Here is a 13,861-nt window from a genome sequence, read left to right as displayed (position 1 = left end):
CAAATGCCTGGAATGAATAATTGTGCTATTGCTGTCTGTACAAATAATAAATTTAATTCAATAAAAGAAGGCAAAGATTTATCATTTTTTACATTCATCAAAGAAAAGAGAAGAAAAATTTGGGTACTTAAATGTAAATGGGCCAATCAATTTAATCCTGATACACCTTTTGTATCTTCAGAACATTTTATAAAGGATGATTTTGAATTAAATTATAAAATACAATTGGTTGATAGACCAACAAAGAAAAAGCTTAAAAATTGTGGTAAGTCAAAAGAAATATTGATTATATAACCAACCCACTGAAATATAATACTTATACTGTACTAGACTTAAGTTTTTAGTACATTATAAAATTGTTTATTTTTAAACAATCTTAAAAAACTTGAAAATTTAAAACAAGATTTCTTCAAGTCGTTTTTATTGTTACTCTTAACTTTATAATAACTCGATAATTAACAAGTTGTATAAGGGTATTATAACGGACCTTTTTAAGTTTCACTCCATTTTTACTTTATCTACACTCTGATTCCAATTCAACAAAATTAGAATAACCATTAACCCCATATAATAAATATAAGCCCTTAAATACATTAAGCTGTTATCTGAACAATTTGTTAGTATGGAAAACTAAAAATACTTTAACAAAACATTAACTTATAAACTTCAATTATCTAAGTAAGTTAATATTAAAGTTTAAGTACAGGTAAAACTAATTTTAACCTATATCAGATTAAAAATGAACAAAAGTCTATAAGAGGTTTGCTATATTTTAACTGAAATTAAAACAAGTCAAGTGTGTAATCAATTTTATTTATAACTTTACTATCACATGTAAATACTACTTAAAAGTGATGGAAGAGACAAAAAATAATTATTCTTAAACTAATTTTCAATTTTATATAAAAATAAAATTATGAGGTAGCTTTAAAGAATATTAAAATAACATGATATACATTTATAATATAAATTTACATAATTTTATAACATTTAAATACAAGAAAATAAATTCATAATATAAAAATTATCACTTGTTAGCATAACAATTATAATTAATTGCTTGTTAATTGTATCAATAATTAAATAATCAATTAATGAGCTATTTTGTTATATTGTAAATCAAGATATTTCTAGGTGGTATATAAATTTATACATATATACATATATATTTCTAACTACTAACTACCAAGCTTACACGTTTTCAATTGTATGTGATTATAATAAATTACAGGTGATGAAAAATTGTGATGTAGACAGTTCATTAACATATAAGTACGAATATTGTAAAAATTAATTACACAATTTTCATCAAATGATTAGTGAAAAATTAAAACTTATTTTTAATTACAAAAATATTCATCCATCATTGAAGGTAACAAAATTAAATAATTATAAATAAATAAAAAAAAAAAATTAATTATAAAAAAATAGCTTAAAAGTTTGTTCAATATAATATATAATTAGATCTATAAGGTACTTAAAAAAAAAAATATATATATATAGTTAGTGGCAAATAATTTTGAAAGTCACAGAAATACTAAAAAAACTAACGTTAATTTAAATATTTACGACATTTCCTTGAAAGACAATGGCACGTAATTTTATCATCCTCTAATGGGAATTTATAGTCATATGTGAGTTCTTCGCCTTGCAGTAATTTTCTTTTAGCCAAAATCATTATATGCTTTTTACCATGGATTGTTTCAATTTTTGAATGACAATTAGGCTGTTTGATGAAAATATTTTATTAGTATATCAATATAAAAAAACTTCCAAGTATTTTATATCTTAAGATAAATTACATAACATTTAGGTATATGATATATTTACTTCGCATGAGTGATTAATAAATCTAGAAGAGTTTCCATTCATTGTAGCATCTACAACAATATCCTGATCGATTCTGAACATGTAACAATCAATCCCTTTTTTATTATAAAGTCTCTCACGCACATCACTTACTTCTGATCGAATAACCTGCAAAATATAAAAATAATTAGTAAGTTTTACATTTTAATATTAAAAGATTAACTCACCTCTCCTGTATACTCAATAACATATTCCCCTTGTTCAATGTCCCTCAAACAAAACAATCCACGCCCATGAATATCTGACCTATATACACCAATAGTCGTAGTTAATGCTTTATTCATGTTTCTAAATTTCATCTCATTGGGCAAGGAATTAGCACGGCGACCACCAAAGTCTTCATTATTTGCTAACAGCTTTGGAGGTTTTCTGTGCCTGGAAGCTAACCAACTGAACATATCATATCTGTTTTTTCTAACTACTATTCCAGTACGAGCACACCCTGAATTATTTTCTGAGGTGGAGCCAACAACATCAGCACCTTTATGATATACTGGTTTGTATTTAACAAATTCTTTTGCACCCGAAAGTTGTTCTAAAAGATACTTTAAAAAATTATTGCTTAGGCCTAGAGATCGAATTGCTGCTGTTATATCACTCGCATATGGATTGCTTGATGACAATTGAGGCATTTTACGTTCATTCCTCGATACCTGAACAGCATCAAATAATTTAGACCAAATTTCAACAAGTGAACGATCTTTACAGAAGACGCCATCAGCAGAACTCATTTCAAACATGAGGTGAGGTACTGTCTGTTTGCGTTCTGTTATAGATGAAGACCATTGACGTTCTGGATAGGTTTTATGAAGGTCAGTTTGTGTTTTTATTTGAGATGAGTTTTCTTGAATACTTAAAGTAATTTCTTTGTTTGATGAACTACATTTTTTATAATTATCTCCAGTAACATTATGATTATTTGGTAAAATATTTTCATAAGTGTTAGGAGATAAATTATTTTCGAAGTGTAATTTATCATTTCCAAAGTGACTAGGACTAGGTGATAGTAATTCTACTTCCATAGGTTCATCATTTTTCATAGTTTTATTAACCACCATTGAAGTACTTGAATGCTTATCTAAATTTAATGATGGCAATGTTTTTATATCTGTAACTAATGTGGATGAACAAGTTTCTACATTAGACATGTTTGATTTTTTTTCAACATTTTGTACAGGTGATTGCGGTGGCTTCTCTAACTGCTGCATAAAAGTTTCTAATTTTCTGGAACTAACTTCTTTTGTTATTTTTTGAGAAGGTAGCACTTTTAAGGTTTTTACAGATGAATCTGAAGGTTTTAGTTCAGTTTTCAGAGGTGAAGATAAAGTACTATTTGATTTCAATGAACATGATGTAAAATTTGACATATCGTTAGGTGGTGATGAGTAACCCAATTTTACCGGAGAGGACTCTATTGATTCTGTCTGTACTGAAATAGGCATCACTGTATTCATAACAGTTGTTGAAGGTTTGACTATACCTGCATTGTTTACAGGAGTTGATATTTTAAATAAATGTGGTGGTTCAACACATTTTGGAAGAATTTTCTTTTCTTCAATTCTTCTGGGTGAAATTTTCTGTTCAATTCTTTTAGAAGGATATGTTTTCATAGTTGGTTTTTTCCATGGTTCTGGATTTACGTTTCTCATGATATTCATAACACCATACACCTGATTTTCTACAGATTGCACTAAGGTATTAGGTATATTTTCTTTTGTATCATAACACTCAGTTAATCGCAATTTGCGATTAGAGTAGACTTTGGGCTGGGTACACACTACTTTACGTTCAGTTTTTATTTCAGATGTTATATTATACGACCACTCATTTGAAATAGTTGGATCTGTATTAATGATATAATATTGATTTGTAATTGGTTCAGCAGGTTTGGTAGGTTGATAAATTTGAGGCGATTGCGTAAAAGTATAATTTGAAGACATAGTAGTATATTGATCTAAACCAACTATCATAGGTTGTGAACTAAATAATAAATTATTACTTTGAGAGACATACATATCCAACGGAGGACTGTTTAGAACTACCGTAGTAGGATCAACAACTGGTGGTTGTACTATAACAGTTGGTGAAGGTTGATATTGAAAACAGGGCAAAACAGATTGTGTTGGAGTACTATTTATTGTAATGTACTGGACATCAGACACAGAAGGTTGGACAAATGAAGTGTGAATAGGCTGAAGTATAACAGTGTGAGGTGGTTCCTCTTGTTGCTGTTGCTGATGTTCAGATTCAACTTGAGTGGCAGAAATATAATTTTGTTGAGGTACAATATTATGATCTTCTACTTGTACAACTACTTCATCTGCAAGTGGCAAACAATCATCTTCAATTTTCTTGTCACATTTGTCATCATCACTGGATTCACTGTCACTGTCTATATCATAGTCAAAATTACAATTTACCAAATGTCTTTCATAACTTAAACTAGTTCTATAAGTCCGATGACATCTATTACATTTTACTGGTTGGTCATTTGTGCAATCATCAATAACATCAGTCAAATTATCAAGTTGATATATTTCAAATTCAGATTCACAGTCACTTGAATCATACAACCCATCAACTTGGGGAATTGCTTTTGGTTTTAATCCATAACTATTTGAAAATATTTCCATTCTACAAGTTTCATCAATTGTGGATTCAAATTCAGAATCTGTATCATAGTTAGGGTAAGCAAAACAATCAATATTACTATCCATTTTACAACGTTTAGCTTGAAAAGTAGAATCAATTGGACATTTTCTTTTTAAAGCTTCATAACACTTTTCTAAGTTATCCACCTGAATAGATGTAAACAAATTAATATCTAAATCTTGTTTACAATCATCTTTGGTAAGATCAATTTCGTTTTCTTGTTTATTATGATCAATAGTGTAGTTAAGTTGGTCAAATTTTAATTTTTCTACATAATTTTCAATCTTGGTAGTCCAATTGTACTGAATTAATTTCCATGGTTCTTTTGTTGACCAATAGTATCGTTTGGCTTTAAAATTAATAGGAAAAATAGATTCAACGCTGTCTGATAGAAATGGATGTAAATATCCAATACAACTAATATATAATGAACCTATTAAAATATGAATCTCTGAACTTTCTTTGCGCTTTTGTTTGATGTCTTCTTGTTCTATATAAATCAGTCTTTCCAATGTAAAGTCTTTAACGCTACAGCGAGTATCAGATGCATGGTTATTACAATAAACAGTTTTATTTTCATTAAAAACACAAAATACTTTTCTAGCACATTGAAAATGATATGTCTTCACACAATTTCGATAACAACATCCAACACTTGCCCCTTTTTCGTTGCAAACCACACATCGAACAAGTTTACCTCTAGATAGAGCTAATTGAACATTTTGTAACGATCCATCAATTTCTTCAAAGACTTCAGAAGACCATAAAGCACAGTTGGCATGAGCCCACATATTATCACCACAATAAAGAAGTCTCCCTTCTCGCATTGGAACACCTTCACCTAATTTCTTGCAAAATTGGCACACTCTTGTATCATCTATTTTTGGTGTTAAATAATAATTATTTTCATCATTACCAATAATATCATGTAGAGCTTTTATATCAGAATTCAGTAAATTAAATGAAAACTTTGGAATAAACTTAGGTGGACTTATGATTGGTAATGTGCTAGATGAGTAGGAACTTTTACGAGGAGAGTTCTTTTCAAAATCAGAGCTGAACCACGGGAAAATGTCAGTAACAATTTTCTTATATTCTAACCGAAGTTCAGGCACATCAAATTTATCAATAGTACTTAACATGTCATCATTAAATTGACAAAGGGAATCATATTCGTTGTTATTGACTTTCTGTTTTATTGTGACTAGTGTTGGAGTACCTTTAGACCATCCTTCCAATCCATGACAAACGCATTGTTTAGGAATTTCATCAGTAGTTTTAACTGTAGTAACATTAGGTCCATCAAGTGATGGAAATTTTGGTATTATCAATTTCTTACATACACAACCTGGTGATTGTTTTTGAGGACTCCATTTAATAAGATCACATATTTTTTTATTTTTTCCCAGAATTGATAGAACAGTCATAAAACCACTTTTTAATGCTTCATCAACATAAGCTCGCCACGGAATAGTGCTATCAGTAGTACAATTCCTAAAAATAAAATTTTATATTAAAATTATAACAAAATAGAATTCATATTCATAATTTATATATTATTATTATTTTTATATGGCAATACTTACTTGCAAACATACTCAATTACTTCAGGTAATGTGCTCAAAACTTCATATTTTTCATTTGATAAGCCTTCACATTTAGAATGAACCCAATGTTTACAAACTGCACATTCCATCATCTAAAATTTAAAAAAATATATTATTTTAATTATAATTTAAAATGAATAATCACGTGTATCTTGCCTTTGTTTCATAATCATCAGTCTCGTAACATTTTTGACATAACGGACAATAATTACCGCGTTGTCTTAATTGAAAGCACATTACACACAGAGCTAAATTACCAACAAAGTAATCAACTTGTGGTACATGACAACTTTTGCATTTTCTACAAGGTGGACAAGCCTACAAAAAGTTATTAATGAAAATATATAACAAAATAAAAATAATAAATATTAAAGATATTTGTAATATGTATATTATATTACCCATGGCCTATTTCGATCATAAACAATTTTGTCAACAAGACAATGATCATGATAGGAATCTTTACATCGTTGACAAGTTAATTTGGGTCGTGTTTTACCTCTACTTTGACAACCTTTACAAACCTGTAAAAATCAATGTTTAAATTAAATAACAACAAAATCTGCACAGTCGATTTTACATTATTATTAAATAAGTTATTTAAATATTTGAGTTTAATTTGAATATAAAGACAAATAACTATATACAAAAAATAATCATGATATAAGACTATGTATTATTCTTTATTTTTAAGGATAATTTCTAATATAATATGTATACTACAAAAAATAATTAATTTTTATATTAGCTATCTTATAAAAAATAAAATACTGTTTTTTTATAAAGGCATAACTTGAAAATAAATGGATTGATTAAGCTCATTTATTTTTTAAATGTTTGCAATAATCTGAATAAAGTTTTTACTGAAAGAAAAATTAAAATTTTTAGAAAAAACTGAAAATTTCAATGAAATTTTAGTATGAACTTACAGTCATAAGTGTTTGCTAAAATTATGCATACAAATAGAGTACTGATAACAACAATACTCTGAATCATTCTCAGAATAACGTTTGTTGAATCAATTAGTATAATTATAAAGTATTATAACAACATTTATTGAAAAATATAATTCCAAAAAATACAATTAAATAATCACATATGAATTCACAATCTCAAAAAAACTCTATCGAGTAAATAATTTCAAATATTAAGTTCAAAAATTTAAAGCTATGAAATTCCAAGCTTGGGTAATTGATTACTATAATATTATTAAACACAACTAACAAAACAATTTAAATTTTATAATACCTATGTGTTATTTATATTACCATCGTTAATAATAATTTTACTTTACCTTACATTTTGGACATGTCCAACTAATTTTAGACCATTCGCTTTCATGTGATGAAATTCCAACACCAACACCATCAACACAAAACTTGTGGTAAGGTTCACAACAAGAAATGCAGTGAATTAACTAAAATGAATTGTTTTGATACATTATTGTATAACTATTTTTACAAAATAAAAGCTGTATCCATTTACTTTTTCCATTCCAGCACTTCCACATAAGAAACACACTGCTCTTCGAGGTATTGATAATGGCTCAGTACCCACAATAGCAAATCCATTTTCAGCAATTCTATCTGGGTCATAACTTTCACGAAAATTTAAATCAATAGTTTTGTCATCTTCAGCATTATCTATATTAGCATTTAAATGATCTTGCATCATTAGATCTTGAAGTGTTCTCTAAAAACAATAAAATCATAAGTATGAAATAATGTTGTACTATAAAATGTATAATTAGATATAATGTATTACTTTTGGTTGAAAAGATACATAAAAATCTTGTTCATTATCAACAGGTAACGGCATTTTTGAGCATTTACTAGACGGGTCCTTAACATTGGAAACTTCTGAAAAACTAAAATTAAATATTATTTAATAAAATAATCGTGTATTCTTAATGTTTAAACTTTACTTTATCATATTTTCATCACTTCTAGTATGGTGGAATGCATTTATGATATCCACTGGTAACGCTAATATAAATAATTATAATTATTAAAAGTTTTACAATGCAAATACATTATTAAATGCATAAAATTAACAGAATGTAAATAAGCTAAGATGCATAAATATAAATATTTTAACATAACCAACAATTATTGTATAAAATATTTACATAATTAGTTTAATACAAATTAAGCATTTAAATACATACTTTGATTATCATCATCATCTAGAGAATTTTCAAAAACATTTCCAAAAGTAGCTATGGTTTGTCCCAAAACAGACTCAGCAGTACGACACACGTGCTTAACTCTGGGTCCTTTTTTATTAAAATATTTGCATTCTTTATTGAAATATAAAAATAATATATTAACAAATAATACTTAGTTTCTCAACACATTCAATGCCGCATAAAAATCATAAGTTGTACGTAGAAAATCATGGCCAAGTTCATATTTTCAAATAAAATTTATAGTAATTTTTAATAAGATTCTTATATAGACCTACATATATTTAGTATTCATAAAAAATGTGAGAAAAAATATTTTTAATAGTTTATAGACATAAACACATACTGAACAACCATCAATTGTTAGACGCCTACAAACTAATATAGATAGCATTAAAATTATTTAATATAAATGCTATGACTATTACCTGATAATCAACAGCTAAAAGGAACTGACATCAAATAACTATGAATAATCATTGGCATTGAATTGTTAAGAGGATTTCATACACACTTGTGTTGTCTCAATCTTGCTTATGTATCACATACCAATATTTAGATTCAGCAATTCCAGTCTTTTGTTATCAACTTAAATATTAGAGTGAACTAATCTATTATTAAACTCAAAAGTGAAAACATTAAAAATGTTTTTTGTTATCTTTTTATAATATTTTAATTTTTAAGCGAGTAATGAGCATTATTAAATTTTAATATTTTCAATATTCATAACTTGCATAAAAATAAAAATATTGTTAAAAGTCAATGAGAAAACACAGATTAGGTTCTTACCTTTGAGTTTGATAATAGATCAATTCACTTTAATATTTAAACTAACCAAACAAAATTGGAACTGTTAAACCTAAATATTAATATTTTATGCACTTAAAAGACGGAAACAAATTATACCCAAATAAAATATTTAATTAGCATACCTTTAGTTTCTAATAAGTTTGACGTTGCAGTGTTAACTGATCGTACAGATGCAACTCGTTTATTATAATTTGGTTGAATATCGCTACCAACTTCAACTTTTTTAATTTTTTTTCTCTTTATTTTGTTATTGGTTAATTTTTCCTCGAGCTTTGGTTTCTTTCTATTGTATGCTTTTTTTATATTGTATTCCATATCAGAATCAGACTTATCAGAACATTCATCTACGTCGTTTTCACTACTATACAAATCTTGATTGCTTTCATCACTGTCATCATCTAAACAAATTTATTATATAAATATTATTTTATATATATTATAGTTTTAATTTATTTACCTTGTAAAGCACTAATAACCTCTTTGTGAAGTTTATACTCTCGAATAATTTTTTTTTGAAGACAATTTCCTATATTTATGGTCCATGGATCAGGTTTCTTTAAAACCCACATAAGAACTGGAGCTATCTCCCTAGGAAGTGTATCTAATAGTCGTTGAACAGTTGATTCTGGTAACTTGAATCGCTTCAGACACATTTGAAGCCAACATGCTTTACATCGAGAATCAGTTGATACAATTCTCGTTACACCATTTTGAGATTTAAGCCCATTTGGAATACGACACTGTCCTATGCCTAAATCAAAAATACAATTTAATAAAAAAATATTCATTACGCATAAATAAATAATAAATTCACCTCTATCATTATTACAACGATTAATAGAATTTTGATTTTCAATTGATTTAGCAATAAACTTTCTGCAAGAATCGCAACTATATGCTCCATATTTTTTGGTTTTTGCTATTGATTTATAAAAACGAATAACACCACAAACACCACATTGTACTTCACCACTAGTTTGGTTTATGTTCAGGGGACCTAAATTAATTCAGAAATTACTAATTTTTAATAAAACATCAAGCTGTTGAAAATAATAATTACCTCCTTTGCATGACTTTGCAAAAGTATAATTAAGACTATCATCCAAGCAGGATACAACTGAAGATAAACTAGTGTTTTTATTTGCAGTATTAAGTTCGCATAATGGATTTTCTTCTTTTTTTAATTTTGGACAATTCATTTTACTTATAATACTAGGTTGAACCTAAAGCATGATTTAGTTTTAGTATGGTATCTTAATATTTTCACAACAAAACAAATATCAAAACATAAATTATATAAATAATTTAAATTCAAAGACAAAATATAAAATTATTATGATTTGATTTAATAAATAAAATTATAATAGTCAATGTTTTCATAGGCGGAACTAAAGATTTTTATTAGACTGGGCCACTTTTCCTGATTAATTCTGATACACATTTATAAACTGTGGAAGGAGAGGGTGAAATATTCTTAATATATATATATATTTTTTTTTAGATTAATTTGTTTAATTTGTACACACTTTTGTATATTTGTGTTAAATATCTATGCATTTTTATTTAAAAATAAAAGTAATAATGTATATATTGTATATATATGAGTACTTACAGTTTAATATTTTTTTCTGTTTAAAGTTGAAATCCGAATTTCTTTGATTCAACATATTATCTATGTGCTGTTATATTTGTATAGCATTCTATATTTTTATATTTAAAAATTACTAAAATTCAAACAACAAAATTTATTTTTTTAAAGTGATGTACCTAATTAATGCATTTTAATATTATTTAAATCAATAGAATACTTTAAAAATATCAGAAAATATTTATAAAACTAAACAACGATAATATGGAACCATTTTTTAAAAATTTTTGATTACTTTATGAACGTCGATATTTTTTGCCATGATATACTTATCTCAATGTATGGAAGTAACAAATTGCCTATAAATGTCCCTGGTCATGGTAGTACAATAAGTTTAGTTTTAACATGTATAACCTGCACTATTATAATCGAAACAATTTAAGATGAGTAAAAAAATAGTTTGAATAACAAAATTAAATGAAACACTATAATATTATTTGTGTGTTCCATTTTATAATACATTTTCAAAAAATAAATACAATGTTTAGAACTTTAGATACTTCTAAAAATAATTCCAGCAGAATTATAATTGATTGTTTTACTAAGAAACAAATCACAATATTTATTTTCAAACATATTTTCTTTTATAATATATGATATCATTATTTATTATTACATACTACATATTATTATGTTTATTTAAAATATATTAATTGTACTGTAAATATTAGTACGGGGCGAGATTTGCTTGGGCCAAGGTCCAGTTGGCCCAGGCCATAGTTCCGCCAATGAATGTTTTAGTATTTGTATAATGTGCAAAAACACTATCATAAAAAATTAAGTATCAGTTATTCATACTTAATATAATATTAAGTACCTGGTGAAAAATATATTCAAATAAAAATATCTAGCTATTTCATTGTTTTAATTTAAATGATTCACATTGTTTACAACAAATGTGAACATAATATAAAGGAACATCATAAAAAAAAATAGTTATACATCTCAAACTAAAGGCTCTTTGCAAGATTTTATAAAATAGTAGGAGTAGGTTAAACGACTTTTTTAAATTATAATTATAAAATCTTAGTTAAAGTAACAAACAAATGAACACTCACCATAACTGAGTCAGTGTTGTACTTGCCCCGTTGGTCGTATGGCGCGGCATTTTGATCACAAGTCTCTCGTAGCTTATTGGCAGTTTCTTCGCAGTCGCTGTTGCTAAACCCAGCAAACTCCTGTTGCTGCTGTACACGATAAAACGAGAGATAAACAGTGATTGCAATAATAGTAATAATAATAACAGACGACTGCGTTATCACCACGGAACAGATACGAAATCCTTTCTCCATCAGCAGGAATAGCGGGATACGCGCGATAGTGATAACGAACGGGTGGGGAGTACGTCACAGATAAAAAATAATAAATATTGCAAAAAGATTAAAGAAATAAAGAATTAAAAACCGATAGACGATAGACCCAAAACTGGACTACCGCATTGCTTTCTTTGAACTTTTTTTCTACTGCCATTCTGCCGTTCTATTATTTTTTTACTATTAACCATTGTATTTAACGTACCTCTCCGTCCTTTTCGAACGTTTTCCGAAATACATTGAGCGCAATAGCTATCAATCGGGCGTTCTTGGCCTCGACGTCCACAAAATCAGATACACCGACTCGGATCATCGTGCGCTGACATCGCGCCTTTGGCGGTTTCCCGAGAAACCTAGACTTGACCATATTATCGGGACATTACTATAGCGCCGAGAAGGGTCGTCCGTTACACCGATTGTCGGTGCCAAGAATCGACGACCTGGCTTTTAAATTTTCTTCCCGAGCTGCGTGGCAATGGAAACAGAACACGGAGGACAAAAGAAGCAAAAAATAATATTAACAGATAAAATACTTTTTCGCGGGCGTGATTTTAATAATAAATATGAACCGTCACCGTTGCACGCACATCGCGGTCGCATAACAGCCCGCCCGATCGATCTACGCGAAAGACTAAGGGCACGATTGCACGAACTGAAAAAACGATCCGCGAGCGCGAAAACGGCGTTGGTAATTGTTATGAAATATAATTATTAATTATAATTTATTTATGTGTACGGCGCACACGCACATTCACGCAGTCACGTCGTACTGTAAAACAGCAGTAGGGTACGGGATCACGGAGCGAGCGCGGTAAAACGGAAAATGACAGTGCCTCATTGCCGCGACACACGGGCGGCGTTTTGACGTCACGTGCGCGCGCGACGCCTGTCTTGCGCGGTTCGGTTTGCACACTGCACTGTTAGGGGGGAAGAGAGAGATTGCGCGCGCAAAGTTAAGAAAGACGCGGATTGGAACCACACCTGTGGGTCGTAGGGTAATCGACGACGGTGGAGACGTGAAAGGGAAAATGTTTAAACTTCAAACGTTCTTTCCATTGATCAAATAATACTACTGGTTGTTCGCGCCCACCCGTCAACCAAAACGCGGGAAAATCCCTCGTCGCGCCAGACCTACCCTCATAACAAACGGCTATTGTACTACCGTGGGAGAACCCCCACTCTATTGCTTATGACGAGCGGGCCTATCAGAAATCCCAAATACTATTTCTGACTAACCAAGTGTTGAAGCGCCGAAACACATCACGTCTTAGGTACCTACACGGTTGTGGCGGTGGTGATATCTTTAAGTCAGTAAGAGTATAATAAATGGTTTATTTTAGTTTTCCAATATTTTGAACTTTAAATCTGAAGATAATGATTATTACTATATCATTTTTATTATATGATTATGAAGCGTAATGTAATCCTTAAAATAGTGTGTAATACGACACACTTTGTGTAAGTACCACGAAAAGTGTAGTGTAAAGTACGAAATTTAAAAGTATGCTGTAAGAAATATTTATTTTGGTAAAATATTTTAGCACTAATTTAAAATCATCGACATATTTGTATAAATAAACTAATAAGTTATAATGTAATATATAATACAATATGTTAATAATCGGTTAGAGTAAATTTATATAGGTATCTATTAATTATTAATTAATAACAATTTAATTTTGTTCACAGTTTAAAATAGAAGTAAAGAGACCTTTGTGATTTGGTATGGCGTGGTGATTGGCCTCGGTCACTAATGTGTTCTGAGGTCAAGCATAGG

General features: G+C 28.8%; 2 protein-coding genes across 3 annotated transcripts; one reads left to right on the top strand and one right to left on the bottom strand.

Annotated features, from left to right (window-relative positions):
* The first annotated feature begins 3 nt into the window (after positions 1 to 3).
* On the top strand, positions 4 to 294 carry LOC112604293. The gene has a single exon (XM_025353260.1). The coding sequence runs from the start codon at positions 4 to 6 to the stop codon at positions 292 to 294; it is 291 nt and encodes a 96-aa protein (XP_025209045.1).
* Positions 295 to 1,507: 1,213 nt separating this feature from the next.
* Positions 1,508 to 13,115, bottom strand: LOC112604408 (histone-lysine N-methyltransferase trithorax). Of its 2 annotated transcripts, none has more exons than XM_025353438.1 (17): positions 12,290 to 13,115; positions 11,830 to 11,958; positions 10,184 to 10,346; positions 9,938 to 10,120; positions 9,581 to 9,874; positions 9,246 to 9,521; positions 8,296 to 8,427; positions 8,053 to 8,113; positions 7,893 to 7,995; positions 7,614 to 7,820; positions 7,423 to 7,545; positions 6,530 to 6,652; positions 6,285 to 6,446; positions 6,108 to 6,220; positions 2,037 to 6,015; positions 1,831 to 1,977; positions 1,508 to 1,726 (listed from the first exon to the last, which is right to left on the bottom strand). In XM_025353438.1, exons 1-17 carry the CDS (start codon positions 12,449 to 12,451, stop codon positions 1,553 to 1,555), a joined length of 6,531 nt encoding a protein of 2,176 aa, XP_025209223.1. In that variant the 5' UTR covers positions 12,452 to 13,115; the 3' UTR covers positions 1,508 to 1,552. The 2 variants fall into 2 exon arrangements, with proteins under 2 accessions (XP_025209223.1, XP_025209224.1); XM_025353439.1 differs by having other exon boundaries at positions 1,553 to 1,726; positions 11,830 to 11,955; positions 12,290 to 12,451.
* Positions 13,116 to 13,861: the final 746 nt, after the last annotated feature.

This window comes from Melanaphis sacchari, unplaced genomic scaffold (assembly GCF_002803265.2).
Source record: "Melanaphis sacchari strain LSU unplaced genomic scaffold, SCAv2.0 Contig11_pilon_pilon, whole genome shotgun sequence".
Lineage (NCBI taxonomy): Eukaryota > Metazoa > Arthropoda > Insecta > Hemiptera > Aphididae > Melanaphis > Melanaphis sacchari.
Note: the sequence above shows the minus strand (reverse complement) of the source record. Positions and strands in the feature narration are given on the sequence as shown.

Coding starts and splice junctions, on each gene's coding strand:
- LOC112604293 (XM_025353260.1), top strand. CDS start 4: ATGCCTGGAATGAATAATTGTGCTATTGCTGTCTGTACAAATAATAAA.
- LOC112604408 (XM_025353438.1), bottom strand. CDS start 12,451: ATGGTCAAGTCTAGGTTTCTCGGGAAACCGCCAAAGGCGCGATGTCAG. Junction 8,114..8,295: donor AGATGATGATGATAATCAAA/GTATGTATTTAA, acceptor TATTTATATTAG/CGTTACCAGTGGATATCATA. Junction 6,016..6,107: donor GTAATTGAGTATGTTTGCAA/GTAAGTATTGCC, acceptor TTTTATTTTTAG/GAATTGTACTACTGATAGCA.